The 16,489-nt window shown below is 33.8% G+C and overlaps 1 protein-coding gene across 2 annotated transcripts in view; it reads right to left on the reverse strand.

Moving 5' to 3' along the window:
* Positions 1-16,489, reverse strand: part of TET2 (tet methylcytosine dioxygenase 2) — a 123,590-nt gene that overhangs the window by 12,416 nt on the left and 94,685 nt on the right. For both annotated transcript variants that reach the window (XR_012001033.1, XM_026017573.2), the window contains 2 exons: positions 5,648-5,798; positions 3,524-3,613 (listed from right to left, as the gene is read on the reverse strand). Coding sequence is in view for 1 of the 2 variants with exons in the window: in XM_026017573.2 (XP_025873358.1) it covers positions 3,524-3,613; positions 5,648-5,798 (241 nt within the window). In the remaining variant the exon portion in view is untranslated. The remainder of the gene's footprint in view (positions 1-3,523; positions 3,614-5,647; positions 5,799-16,489) is intronic.

The following is a 16,489-nucleotide window of genomic DNA, read 5'->3' on the forward strand; positions in this document are numbered from 1 at the left end:
TTTGTCTTTCTCGGGCTTATTTCATTTAGCACAATACAATCTAGTTCCATTCACATCACTGCAAATGGCAAGATTTCATTCTTTTTGATGGCTGAGTAATATTCCCTTGTATACATATCTGTGTGTATACACACGTGCACACACACATATCACATCTTCTTTATTCATTCACCAATTGATGGATATTTGGGCTCTTTCCATAGTATGTATGTAAATTTTATTTTGTGAGGTCTACCATTAAACAAAGTTTTAAGTGTCTAATACATTATTGCTGACTCTAGGTACACAAACAGATCTCTAGAGCTTATGTTAATTGAAACTTTGTGCCATTTATTTGTACATTTACACATAAATACTGAAACATATCTAAAGAGTTATATCTAATCATCTTGTTATAACTAAAATTTGGGGTACTGTTATATTTTGGATATTATAGGTTTAGGAAATATATAAAGTACTCCAAACATAACATAATAGGGTGGACTATAAATGTTTAAAAATCAGGTGTGTATGACATCATCGATAATAAGAATCAAACGAGTAAGAACATCAATACTGTCCTTTCCCCAGCTAAAGCCATTTGATTAATGGCACCTATAATAAAATATATTCAACAGAAAATGGCCAAACTTGAAATCTAGTAAGATAGACTTAATTCATTTTCTTTTTATAGCTTGACTTATTGTTTTTCTCACTCAGAATTATTTTACAACAGGACCAAAACATCCCATATACTTTTCTGTGATACTTACCAAAGTAGATAAGGCTGTAAAATAATGGTATTAACAGCATTAAAAAAATTTTTCATAGACATCATATACATTTCTAAAAACCTAAGCTGTGACATAAAACAACTTTCTAAACAGATCATCATTATCAAATTTGTCTCTTTGCTCCCCCTTTAAAAAAGAGAGTTGAGGTTTGGGGAAAGTGTTAAAGCAAAAAATAGAAACACAGCTAAATCATTAAATTAGTATTGGTCCCCCTCCATCTGTCTCTGCTAGGTAAACTAATCTAATCTCATTAGTCTTTAATGTTATTAAATGACGATGTTTGCCAAATGTACTCCTCTTCATAATTCCCTGTACCCCCTGTTGCTGTGCACGCTGCTCTGGCTACCTTTATCACCTCCACCTTTCCTCCATCTAGAAGTCTTCCTCTTTCCCTTAAATCTTTAACCTCTCTTACTCTATTGTGCCTACCCCCAACATTTACTTCACTGGTTTCTTGTCCTCCAGTCAAAAAATGTCAATGTGCTCCAGAATCCCGTCTGTAGCTCCTTCTCTTCTTTATAATCCCTACTCTGAAAAACTGCATTCACTCCTATGTATTCAGTTTCAACTACTTGCAATTTGACAACTCCCAAATCTACACTGCTAGCCTCGATTTTTCTCCTGATTTTCCATAGAATTATCCTAGAATTATATCAAACATAGTATGTCCAAAATGAAATTTATCATTTCCTCCTTTTGCCCCCAAACTTACTGTTTCTCACTGACTCCAAATACTAATTAATAGAACCACCTGCCTAAGCCAGCAATTTGGTGGATCCTCAAATTCTCCCTTTTGCTTATTTTCAAATCCAATTGGTCACTAAGTTCTATAAGTTCTACCTCAAATATTTCACATACTTATTTTCTTCATTCTGTCACTACTGCCATTTCTTTAATTTAGGACTTTAACATCTCTTGCCCAATGACTGCACTAGCTTACTTCTTCTCCAATTTAATCTTACACTAACCTAAGTTGTATTTCATTTAATTTGGCTTGTTGAGTGACCTTTTTATATTAAATCACTTCATCCTCCTCTGCCCCCAGCACACACTTAAAATGCCCCAGTGGTAGGCTTCTTACATACAGGATAAAGTCCAAATATCTTTATGTGATCTGCAAGCCCATTTGTGACCTTACATCTTGACTTTCAGGGAGAACTTTTTCTTCCTTCAAAAATGTGCACACACAATGAGATACCACCTCACACCAGTCAGAATGGGGAACATTAACAAGGCAGGAAACCACAAATGTTGGAGAGGATGCGGAGAAAGGGGAACCCTCTTGCACTGTTGGTGGGAATGTGAACTGGTGCAGCCACTCTGGAAAACTGTGTGGAGGTTCCTCAAAGAGTTAAAAATAGACCTGCCCTATGACCCAGCAATTGCACTGTTGGGGATTTACCCCAAAGATTCAGATTCAATGAAATGCCGGGACACCTGCACCCCGATGTTTCTAGCAGCAATGTCCACAATAGCCAAACTGTGGAAGGAGCCTCGGTGTCCATCGAAAGATGAATGGATAAAGAAGATGTGGTTTATGTATACAATGGAATATTACTCAGCCATTAGCAACGACAAATACCCACCATTTGCTTCAACGTGGATGGAACTGGAGGGTATTATGCTGAGTGAAGTAAGTCAATCGGAGAAGGACAAACATTATATGTTCTCATTCATTTGGGGAATATAAATAATAGTGAAAGGGAATATAAGGGAAGGGAGAAGAAATGTGTGGGAAATATCAGAAAGGGAGACAGAACATAGAGACTCCTAACTCTGGGAAACGAACTAGGGGTGGTGGAAGGGGAGGAGGGCAGGGGGTGGGGGTGAATTGGTGACGGGCACTGAGGGGGGCACTTGAGGGGATGAGCACCGGGTGTTATGCTGTATGTTGGCAAATTGAACACCAATAAAAAATAAATTTATTATAAAAAAAAATGTGCACACCTTTATTTTAGCTGTTAACACATTATTCCGTAACTGCTATTTTACAGATCTCTGTCTCCTCTACAGAATGAAATCCTTAAAGACAGAAATCCTATATTGCTCATCTTTATGTTCAGTGATTAAATACAGTATCTAGTTTATTACATAAATATATATATGTATATATATGTTATATATACTAAATATAGCAGCTAGCTGTATACATTCAAAACTTCTATTGTTGATGTTATGATGACAGGGGAGACTGCATAGATTTTTTTCCTCCTTCAAGAGCATTTCTGGACAAATCACCTAGCCTCCAAATAGGTACAGCCTAGAACACATCTATAAAATAGGAAAAAGATGTTTTGCTTGGTTCATGGAACCAAATTAAAAAATTAGACCTTTCTAGACACATGTATGTACATTTACAAAGCAGTACACTCATAGCTTAATATGTATAGACATATATGTGAAAACAGTTAATGTTAATAGATTGTTAGAACCTATGGTTTAGGCCACATAATTTTAATTAATCACCAAAGTCTGCTTACAGAAGAGAGATGAGAACAAAATTAGTAGATTGAACAGCTTGTGAAACTTAAAAGCTCATTATCTTTACAGATTAAAAGACCAAAAATATGCTTTTTTTGGATTATATAATTCTTATGTACCAGAAACAGAACACTGTGGCTTCACTAATTTGGAAGAGGAAAAATTAGAAAAATAAAGGAAAATCATTGCTTTAAAAACATTTTTAGAAGTAGGTGGGTCATCAGTAATAAGTAAACTGTTCCAATCATTGTCAATAATTATAAACTTACCTGATTATTATATGCATCAGGTGCAAGTTTCTTGTATGTCGGTGCCATAAGAGTGGACAGGTTTTGTAAATGAGACTCCAGTTTCTCTTCCTGTATAAAATGAATAATTTTATGTATTAGATTCTAAATCCTTTCTATATGCAAGGAGGCTATCAGTTAAGGTTTCCCCCTACAGCCTAGATCCAAATGACAATATATAGAGTTATTCTTGTTAAATACTTAAAGTTCCTTAATGTGACTATTTCTAAGTAAAAAATATAAACCATATATCATCTATTTTTGTTTATGTTATTAGAATATATAGCTTTTTGGTATTTTTATAATTTTAATTAACTTTGTACTCTGTATGCAAATATTTGGCATTTTATAAATATAAGCCTACACTAGTAATAGGGTAAGGAGAATGAAGCCATATGTCTTAAAGAGGTCACATTCTCCACTCCTCCAATTAGCTGCCAAGGAAGATGAGCTATTGAAAGGATTTGTTTGACTCATATATGTCCAACTTTTATATATATATTTAAAGATTTTATTTATTCACTAGAGACAGAGAGGCAGAGACACAGGCAGAGGGGGAAGCAGGCTCCCCACAGGGAGCCTGATGTGGGACTCGATCCCATGACCCCGGGATCATGCCCTGAGCTGAAGGCAGGCGCTTAACTGCTGAGCCACCCAGACATCCCATCCAATCTTTATATTTTTTAACGTTCATAAAAATAGGATTCAAAATTTGAAAAGGTCTTTCCATTGAACTAAAAATGACTAGATGCTTCAAATATGGATAAAAGTCTCAGAACCAGAATGTGCTAAAGTTTACTTGAAAGGAGAAATATTCAGTTATGCTCTCACCTCTGTACAAAGAACAGATTTTCCAGGTAATATGCTTATACAATGGTAGGTGATAATACCCAGTTATTCCATTCATACTTAGAAGTTCTCATTTCACAGTAACATTTCTCTAAAAATCTTAAGTATAACTCTGCCAGGGAGTTACATCTCTTATTTGTATTTTAGATGGTGAGAAGGCTTCTAAGCCAAGTTCTCCTACCTATCTGAGGGAGGATGTTCTCAGCCATGCCCCGTATTTGCTTTATATTAAATTTGGTGAAAATGATAAACATTTATAAAATAGTGTTAAGAAATGCTTCCCAGTGTGGAAAATTAAAGTGCCTGATGACATGTAAAATTGTTATACTTCATTATGCTTATTAAGTATTTGTATTTTTTTCCTTTGAAAAGGGACATCTAGCCCATTTAATAAAGTTTATTAAAAATATAATCCTGTGAAAAAATTTATATGATTTCAAGAGTTTTTGTACTTCATTAAATTTCCACCTATTTTAGAGACACAAATAATAAAGCTAACAGATTTTTCATTTAGAGGGACATGTCAATACTATAATGTACATAGTATAACTGTATATTTCAATTGCATTTAAAGTTTGGAAAGATAATTATAAGGTTCATAGAGTCACTAAACATTTGGTCATATCTAAATGGTAAACATACTGGGTGGTTTTTTGATTATTGAATTAGCACCCTCTAGAAGCTACATCCAAAAGTTGTTAAAATTTATATCCATCTGTAAGTTATATTTTGAGAAATATGTAATATCAATTATACTTGCATATTAAAATCTAAATATGTTTTAATTACTTGAATGCACTCATAGTTATCATAATATAACTTTAAACTTGCAAATCTCATGGTATGAAAATCTGAGTCTTCAGTAAAGACTCTTTCTCAGGTGATGTTGCAGTGATGAACATGACTTCTATAATTCAGGTTTGAAAAATGAAAGTTTTAATAATAAAATGTTAACACTTAGTTTTAATACCAAAGTGATGGTTCTTTAAAACTCTGGAATCAACATAAAAGCACAAGAGGCCATAGGTATAAAAAGTTTATGCTGTTCGTACTTTACTACTTTGTTATTACATGTTTATTATGCTAACTTTATCAAAGATGTGTATCTACAGTTTAGCTAAACTCTTGATTTACCTCTGAGATGAAATTCTTTATGTTAATGAGAGTTTAAGAGAATATGTTAGACTGCTCACTTCATCTGTACTCATCAATTTTCCATGAAAATGAAAGAGATTATATATCAGGAAGTAAACAAACCTCTTTTGGGTCATCCCCAAGCAGCTTAAATTTTCTTGGGATCTTGCTTCTGGCAAACTTACATCCATTGTAGTACATGCTCCATGAACAACCAAAAGAAAAGGAGGCACCACAGGTCTCAGGATCCAACCCTTGACAGGCACAGGTTCTCCTGAGGAATCAAAGGGCCAAGTTCAAAGCTATGGTTAACACTTATCTAGGCTACCAATCTTGTATTCTGGATGGATGCATATAAAAATGGGTGCAAATTAGTCCTAAAAGAAGTTTATATTAAATCTGCCATAACCACATAAGAAAAGAACTGTTTTATTTTATTATTTTTTAAAGATTTTACTATGTATTTGAAAGAGCATTAGCAGGGGTAAGGGGAAGGAGGAAGGGGCAGAGGGAAAGGGAGCAGCAGGCCCCCGGCTGAGCAGGGAGCCCAATGTGTGGTTCCATTCCAGGGCCCTGGGATCATGACCTGAGCTGAAGGCGGTCAACTGACTGAACCACCAAGGCACTCCTAAAACACAATTTAAACAATTTTTTTAATGTAGCATGATACATAGAAAATTACACATAATTTTATAGCTTGCAAATTCTCACAAATAAAACATACCCAAGTAAGTAGCACCCAGAGTAAGAAACAAATATACACTGGTACTCCAGAATCTCCTCTATATCTCAAGCACTCCTCTAAACAGCACCAGCAACAATAACAAATCCTGGGTAGGGCAGAGAATCTAGCTTCTGGAGTAACTACATAATTTAAAATGTCTAGCTTCTATGTTGACCATAGTATAATCAATACAGAGAAAGAAAGCTGTTACTAAGATAACTAGATGAAGACTCTGACTTATTATTTCAGGTATGTTCAGAGACCTGAAGGATGCCCTGCTTAATGAACTAAAAGTAGGAAAACAATGTTTTCTCAAATAGATGAGATAAAAGAAGTAGAAACCGTAATAACAAAAGAAGTGGCAATTTTGGAACTGACAAGTGAAATAGCTAAATTAAAAGGCCATTAGAAGGATTCAATAATAGATTTGAGTAGGGGAGAGAAAAAGCAGTGGGGAGAGAAGTTGAAGATAGGTCAATTGAAATTATCCATTCCAAGAAACAGGAAGGAAAAAGAATGAAGAAAAAATAACAGATCCTCAGAGACCTGTGAGGAGACTGTCAAATATACCAACATATTCATAATGAGCATCCCCAAAGTAAAAGAGGGAGAGTAAGAGTATGAAGTAGGAAAACTATTTGAAGAAATAATGACCCCAAACTCCCTAAATTTGATGAACAACATAATGTACACATATTCAAGAAGCTCAGCCAACTCCAAGTAACATAAAAAACTGTTCCAAACCTAGACTAATTATAGCTGTTGAAAGCCAAAGATAAAGAATCTTGGAACCAGTAAAAAAAGAACTCCTCATGTACAAGAGATTTTTCAGTAAGATTAACAGCTGATGATGCATAACCCACAATGAAGGCCAGAAGGCATTGGGATGACATACTTAAATGTTGCAAGAATAAGACAACTATGAAATTCTATATCTAGCAAAACTATGCTTTAAAAGTGAATAATAAATTGAGGTATTTCCTGATGAATAATCTGAGAATGTTTATTGCTATTGGGCCTGCTCTACAAGAAATACTAAATGGAGTTCTTCAGACTGAGAGGAAAGGACACTAGATAGTAACTTGACTCCATATGAAAACATAAAGAACACCAGTAAAAGTAACTACATAGGTAAATAGAAAAGACTTTACATATGTTGTTTTTAACTCTTTTTCTATATGATTTAAAAGCAACTTATAAAGTAGTAATTATAAATTTGTGTTAATGTACATACAATGCATAAAACTAGATGACAATGAAAGCACAAAGGAAAAGGGGCGAGCAGAGCTATATAGTAAAAAAGTTTCTGTACAATACTGTAATTAAATTGGTATTACTCTTGGGATGCCTGGGTGGCTCAGTGGTTTAGTGTCTGCCTTTGGCTCAGGGCATGGAGTCCGAGGATCAAGTCCCACATCGGGCTCCCTGCATGGAGAGTGCTTCTCTCTCTGCCTATGTCTCTGCCTCTCTCTCTCTGTGTGTCTCATGAATAAATAAATAAAATCTTTTTAAAAAATCGGTATTACTCTAAATTAGATTGTTATAACTCCCAAAAAAATACAGTAAAAGAGTGACAAGGGAATTAAAATGATACAGAGGAAAATATCTTTTGCACACAAAATAAGGCAGTAAAGGAAGAATAGTGAAACAAAATATATATAGAAACCAATAATAAATTGGCAGACATAAATCCTACCTCAATAGTAGGATTAAATATGTATATGGTTTAAATAATAAAAGGCAAAGACTGAAAAAAAAAGATTAAAATTCCAAATCTATGTCATCTATAGGAGACATGCTTTAGTGTTAAAGATAAAAATAGGCTGAAAGTAAGTGGATATAAAAATATGTATCATGCAAACAGTGATCAAAAAAGAACTAGAGTGGCTATAATAATACTGGACAAAGTAGGACTTAAGACAATATTATATTATCAGAAATAAGTACATTTTATAATGATGAAAGGGTCAGTTGATTGGGATGTAATAATTATATATGAACCTAAAAACCAAGCACTGAAATACATAAAGTAAAAAATGACAGAATTAAAGGGAAAAATAGATTATTCAGTACTCCACTTTCAACAATGGATATAAATTAAGGAAGAAAACCTCTGGAAATCAGCTTAGCCAACCAATATCTAGAGAACATTCTGTCAAATAATAGAATGTATTCTTCTCAAGTGTACATGGAACTTTCTCCAGGACAGATGTATGTCTACTGCAGGTTCTAGCCAGGAAAATTTAGGCAAGAAAAGGAAATAAAGGCACTCAGATTGGAAAGGAAGAAATTAAACTATCTCTATTTGTAGATGACATAATCTTGTATATAGTCAATCCTACATAAGGATTTACTAATGGAATCACTAATAGATTTACTAATAGATTCCTAAGGAATCTACCCAAAAAATTAGCACTAATACACTAGTTGAGTAAGTTTACAGAATACAAGTTGAATACATAAAAATCAATTGTTGCATGAAGACTAATGAAAATGAAGAGCTAACTGAAAGAGATAAGCAATATGCCTTATAAAAAATTCAAAGTTATGGTAATACTCACTGGACTTGAGAAAAGGGTTGTTGAAGTCAGTAAGAACTTCACCAAGGAGAAAGAAAATATAAAAAATGACCAGTCATAGCTGAAGTATTCAGTAGCTGAAATGAAAAATATCCTAGAGGTAATCCACAGCAGATTAAAGGGTGCAGAAGAACAGATCAGTGATCTGGAAGGCAGGAGATGGAAAGCAACCAAACGGAACAACAAAAGGAAAAAGAATTTTAAAAATGAGAATAACTTAAGAGACTCTGCAACATCATTGAGAATAACACTCATTCACATTGAGGGATCCCAGAAGGAGAAGAGAGAGAGAAGGGGGCAGAAAACATATTTGGGAAAAAAAAATAGCTGCAAACTTCTCTAATATGCAGAAGGAAACAGAATCCAGGTCAGAAAGCACAGAGAGTGCCTATACGATGAACTCAAGAAGATCCACACCAGGATACATAATAACTAAAAAGGCAAAAAGTAATGATAAAGTGAAAATTTTAAAAGCAGCAAGAGAAAACAGTTACATATAAGGAAAACCCCATAAGGCTATGAGATGATTTTTTTTAGCAGAAATTCTACAGGCCAGAAGAGAGTGGCATTATATATTCTAAGTGCTGAAAGGATAAAACCTACAATCAAGAATGCCTACTTTACCCAGCAAGATTATCACTCAGAACTGAAGAAGAGCTAGTTTCCCAAACAATAGTTAAAGTAGTTCATCACCACTAAACCAGCCTTATGAAAGAGGTTAAAGGGAATTCTTTAAGTGGAAAGAAAAGACCATAACTAGAAGAAATTTATGAAAGGAAAAATTTCACAGGTAAAAGCAAACATATAGTAAAGGTAGTAGATGAATCACTCATAAAGTCAGTGTGGAGGTTAAAACAAAACCAGAAAAATAAATTGTATCAACAAAACTTAGCCAAGGGATAAACAAAATAAAATGTTGTAAAATATAATATCCTATACATAAAATATGAAAGGGAAGCAAAAATTTAGTGCTTTTATGTGTTCAAATTTAAGTGTCCTCAATTTAATAGAGATTACTATACACACACACACAGGATATTCTATATGAGCCCAAAGGTAACCACAAATGAAAAACCTATAATAGATATACAAAAAATAAAGTGAATGAATCCAAACATAACATTAAAGAAAACTATCAAACCACATGGGAAGAAAGCAAAAGAAGAAAGGAACAGAGAAGAACTACAGAAACACCAGGAAACATTAACAAAATGGCATTAAGGACATATCTAACAACAATTGCTTGTTTGCTTTATTTATGTATGTATGTATGTATTTATGTATGTATGTATGTATGTATTTATTTATTTTTAAGATTTTATTTCTTTATTCATGACAGAGGGGTGGGGAGAGGGAGAGGGAGAGGCAGAGACACAGGCAGAGGCAGAGGGAGAAGCAGGCTCCATGCAGGGAGGCTGACATGGGACTCGATCCCGGGACTCCAGGATCAAGTCCTGGGCTGAAGGCAGTGCTAAACCGCTAAACCGATGAGCCACCTGGGCTGCCCACAACAATTATTTTAAATGTAAATGAACTAAATGCTCCAATCAAAAGACATAGGGCGACTGAATGGCTAATAAACAAGACCCAATCTATATACTGACTACAAGAAACCAACTTAGATTTAAAGATACACAGACTGAAAATGAAGGGATGCAAAAAGTTATTCCATGCAAATGGAAGTGAAAAAAAAGTGGGGTAGCAATATTTATGTCAAACAAAATAGACTATTTTTTTTGTCTTGGGTTTTTAAAATTTAAATTCAGTTAATTAGCATATAATGTATTATTAGTTTCAGAGGTACATAACATCCAGTGCTCATTACATCACGTGCCCTCTTTAATATCCATCACCCAGTTACCCATCCCCCTCCCCCTTCCTCTTCAGTTTGTTTCTTATGATTAAGAGTCTCTTATAGTTTGTCTCCCTCTGCTTTTGTTTTGCTTTTTTCACCCCTTTTCCCCTATGATCCTCTGTTTTGTTTCTTAAATTCCACATAAGAATGAGATCATATGATAATTGTCTTTCTCTGATGCACTTATTTCGCTTAGCATAATAGACATTAAAGCAAAGACGGTATAGTAAGACACAAAGAACAGCCTGCATAATGATAAAGGGATCAATCCAATAAGAGGATATAGCAATTGTAAATATCTATGCACTCAACACAGGAGCACCAAAATACAAAAAGCCAATATTAATAAAGGGAGAAATTGACAGTAATACAATAATAGTAACACTCAAATAAATAGATAGATCAAGGAAACAGTGGCTTTGAATGACATGTTAGACCAGATGGACCTAAGAGATAAATACAGAACATTCCATCCAAAAAACAGCAGAACATTTTTTTTTCAAGTACACATGGAACATTTTCCAGGATAAATCACACATTAGGACAGAAAACAAATCTAAATACTTTTAGGAAGACTGAAATCATATCAAGCATCTTTTGACCACAATGGTATAAAACAAGAAATCAAGTGTAAGAAAAAAACTGGAAAAAACACAAACCTCACGAACACATGGAAGCTAAATATCATACTACTAAATAACTTATAGTGTGTCACCTGGGTGGCTCAGTTGGTTAAGTGAGTTACTCTTGGGTTCAGCTCAGGTCATGATCTCGAGGTCATGAGATTAAGCCCTGCATTGTGCTCTACGCTCTGTGTGGAGTATGCTTGAGATTCTGTCCATCCCTCTGCTCCTCCGTCATGCGCTCTCTCTCTCTTACTCTCTCAAATAAATACATAAATATTAAAAAAAAATAACTAATGGGTTAACAAGAAAATCAAAGAGGAAGTAAAAAAAGAGATACATGGAAACAAATGAAAAGTAAAACACAACAGTTCATAATCTTCAGGACACAGCTAGAGTAGTTCTCAGAGGGAAGTTTAAAATGTTACAAGCCTACCTCAAGAAATAAAAATCTCATCTACCCTCACACCTAAATGATTTAGAAAAAAGAAAAGCTCAAAGCTAGTAGAAGGAAGAAATAATGAAGATTAGCACTGAAATGAATGAAATAGACTCAAGAATAGATCAATGAAAAAAAGAACTGGTTCTTTGAAAAGATAGATTAAATTGATAAGCCATTAGCTAGACTCATTAATAAAAGAAGAAAGACTCCAATAAAACCAGAAATGAAGGAGGAGAAATAGCTGAAATCAAAGAACTATAAAAAATTATGATAATATTATGAAAATTACATGCCAACAAATTGGACAACCTGGAAGAAAATGGATAAATTCCTAGAAACATACAACCTTCCAAAACTAAATCAGGAATGAATGGAAAATATGAAGAAACCAATTACTAGTGACAAAACTGAATTAGTATTAAACTCTCATAAAAAATCTAGGACCACGTGCCTTCATACATGAATTCTAGCAAACATTTAAAGCAGAGTTAATACTTATTTTTTCTCATACTATTCCAAAAGGAAAAATTCACAAAGGAAAGCTTCCAAATTCATTCTATGAGGCCTGCAGTATTCTGATACTAAAAACAAAGACACTATAAAGAAAGAAAACTACAAACCAATATCTCTGATGAACATAGATACAAAAACCCTCAACAAAATAGCAAACTGAATTCAACAATATATTAAAAGATCCATAGTACTGGAAGTCCTAGCTGTAGCAATCAGACAAGGAAAAAAATTTTAAAAAAAAATCCAAATTGTAAGAAAGAAGTGAAATGCAGATAACATGATACCATATAGAGAAAATCTTAAGGAACCCATTAAAAGCCTATTAGAACAAATAAGTGAATTCAGTAAAGCTACAGGATATAAAATTAATATACAGAAAATGTGTTTCTGTACAGTAATAGCAAAGTAGCAGAAAGAGAAATTAAGAAAACAATTCCATTTACAATTGAACTAAAAAAACACTTAGGAATATACTTAACCAAAGAGGTGAAAGACTCATACCCTGAAAATTATAAGATGTTTATGAAAAACATGGAAGACAACACAAAGAAATAGAAAGATATACCATGCTCATGAATTGTAAGAATTAATATTGTTAAAATGTCCATACTACCCAAAGCAATGTACAGATTCAAAGCAATCCTTTTCAGAATACCAATAGCATTTTTTTTTTTTTTTACAGAAGTAGAACATATAATCCTAAAATTTTTATGGAACCACAAAATACCCCAAATAGCTAAAGCAATCTTGAGAAGAAAGCTAGAGGTATCACAATCCTAGATTTCAAGATACACTATCGAGCTATAGTAATTGAAACAGTATGTCACTGGCACAAAAATAGACACAGAGATCAATGGAAAAGGATAGAGAATTGAGAAATAAACCCATACTTACGTAGTCAATCTATGAAAAAGAGGTAAGAATATACACTAGGGAAAAGACAGCCTTTTCAATAAATGTATAGATACAGGCAAAATGGATGGCTCTCTTACAGCATACACAAAAATAAACTCAAAATGAATTGAGAACCTAAATGTGAGACCTGAAATAAAACTCCTAAAAGAAAAAATGAGCAATAATCTTTTGGACAGGAGCCTTAGCAACATTTTTCTAGATATGTCTCCTCAGGGAAAAGAAATAAAAACAAAACTAAACTATTGGGACTGCATTAAATTACAAAGGACAACAGAGGACACCATCAAGGAAACAAGACAAAAACAACAACAACAACAACAAAACAACCCTACTAAATGTGTGAAGATATTTGCAAATGGCATATCTAATAAAGGGTTGATATCCAATATAAAGAACTTCTATAACTCAAAACAATTAAAAATTGGGCAGAGGATGTAAATAGACATTTTTCCAAAGACATATAGGTGGTCAACAGACATATGAAAAGATGCTCAACATCATGAGTTATCAGGGAAATGCAAATCAAACCACAATGAGGTATCACCTCATACCAGTCAGAATGGTTAGAATCAAAAAGACAAACACATGTTGGTGAGGGTGTGGAGAAAAGGGAACTCTCATGCACCATTGGTGGGAATGTAAATTTGTGTTTTCACTGTGGAAAACATTATGAAGTTTTGCCAAAAAACTAAAACTAGAAATACCATATATGATTCAGTAATTCTATTACTAGGTACCTGTCTAAATAGCCAACATATGAAAGTAGCCTAAGTGTCCATTACTAGATGAATGGATAATGAAGATGTGGCATAGATACAATGGAATATTAGCCTCAAAAAAATGAGACTTTGCCATTTGTGACAACATGGTGAAACCTAGACAGTATTATGTGAGGTAAATACATCAGACAAATACCATATGACTTCATTTATATGTAAAATCTAAAACACAAAACAAATGAACAAACAAAACCCCAAAGAAACAGAATCATAAATACAGAAAATAAACTGATTGGCAGAGATGAGGGTTGGGAGGATGGGTGAAATAGGTTAAGGGGGATTAAGAGGTACAAAATTTCAGTTATAAACTAGGTCATAGGGATAAAAACTACAGCATGGGGAAAATAGTCAATCATACTGTATATAATATTGTATAATGACAGATGGTAAGTACATTTATCCTGGTGGGCATAGTTTAATGTATAAAATTGTCAAATCACTATGTTGTATACCTGAAACTAATATAACATTGTATGTCAACTCTACCTTTATTAAAAAAAATAACTGTATAGGTATACTAGCAATGAACAGTCCAATAATGAAATCAAAATAATTCCATTTAACAGCATCAAAAAGAATAAAATACTTAGAAATTCAACATAAGTGTGTAGGACTTGCATACTGAAAACTATAAAACATCATTGAAAGAAATGAAAAGACCTAAGTAAGTGTAACAGCATCCTTTGTTAACCAATTGTAAGACTTAATATTGTTAAGCTGTCAATACACCCTACTGGTCTGCTGATTCAATAGAACCCCTGTCAAATCCCAGATGGGGAAATTGACAAATTGATCCTAAAATTCTCAAGGACATGAAAAGAATCCATAGCAGTAAACAAAACAAAACAAAACAAAACAAAAATTCGTAAAACATTGGAGGAAATACAGAGAAGTGGTGGTTGCCAGAGAGGAGGTGATACGTGAAATGAGCAAAACAGGTGAATTTCAATTTCAGAACTTACTATAAAACTACAGGAATCAACACTGTATATTATTGCCATAGGACAGATATGTGGGTAGGTTAATGGAATAGGTAAGTCTCAAAACAACCCATACCATCTTTGTCAGTTAATTTTTAATGAGAGTGGCAAGACCATTTAATGCAGAAAATAATCTCCTCAATAAATGGTGCTGAGCAATATGCAAAAGAATGGTATTGGACTCTTAAAATCATAAAATTAATTCAGCAGTGATCAAAGAAATAAACATTAGAGCTAAAACTCTAATACTCTGGAAAGAAAACATAGATGTAAATCCTCAAGACCTGGGTCATGCAAAGGTTTCTCAGGTAGGATACTAAAAGTATAGGCAATTAAAAAATATATAAATTGGATTTCATCAAAATTGAAAAATTTTCTGCTTCAAGGACATTATCAATTAAGTGAAGAGGCAACCTATAGAACAAGAGAAAATATCTGAAAGCCATATATCTGATAAAGTTCTAGTGTGTGGAATATATAAAGAATTCTTACAACTCAAAAAAACAATAAACTCAACTTAAAAATGAGCAAAGAATCAAGTAGGCAGTTTGCAAAGAAGATATATGAATAGTCAATAGTACATAAAATAATGCCTAACATCATCAGTCATTAGGGAGAACAAATCAAAACCACAAGAAACATGTCACACCCACTTGGAAGGGCTATAACAAAAAAGACAGACAGTAACTAGTTTTGGTGAGGATGTGGAGACATTAGAACTCCCATAGATTGCTGGTAGGAATGAAAAATGATACAGCTGTTTTGGAAAACAGTTTGGTGGTTCCTCAAAAAGTTAGAGTAACCATATGACTAACGATGTCACTCCAAGAGAACTGAAAACTATCCATACAAAAACTTGTACATGAATGTTCACAGCAGCCGTATTCATAACAGCCCCGAAGTGGAAACAATCCAAATATCCATTAACTGATGACTGGGTAAGGAAAACGTGTTATACATACACAATGGAATATTATTCAGTCACAAAAAGGAATAAATTTCTGATGAACATTATGACATGGATGAACCTTTAAAACATTATGCTAGGGATCCCTGGGTGGTGCAGCGGTTTAGCACCTGTCTTTGGCCCAGGGTGCGATCCTGGAGACCCGGGATCGAATCCCACGTCAGGCTCCCGGTGCATGGAGCCTGCTTCTCCCTCTGCCTATGTCTCTGCCTCTCTCTCTCTCTCTCTGTGTGTGACTATCATAAATAAAATAAAAAAAAAATTAAAAAAAAATTTAAAAAAAAATTAAAAAAAAAACATTATGCTAAGTGAAGGAGGTCAGGCAGGTCAGGAACTAAATACTGTATAATTCCAATAATACAAAATGCCCAGTATAGGTGAATCTATACAGTCAGAAAGTTGATTAGTGGTTGTCATTTTAGGGGAGAGGGGAATGGGAATTGACTATCTAATAGGTATGGGGTTTTCCTTTGAGAGTGAAGAAAATATTGTACAGCTTTGTGAATATACTAAACCACTGAATTGTATACTTTAAAATGCTGAATTTCATGGTTTATGAACTATATCTCAAAAAAAAAATCCCTGCAT

Source organism: Vulpes vulpes, chromosome 4 (assembly GCF_048418805.1).
Source record: "Vulpes vulpes isolate BD-2025 chromosome 4, VulVul3, whole genome shotgun sequence".
NCBI classification, from domain to species: domain Eukaryota; kingdom Metazoa; phylum Chordata; class Mammalia; order Carnivora; family Canidae; genus Vulpes; species Vulpes vulpes.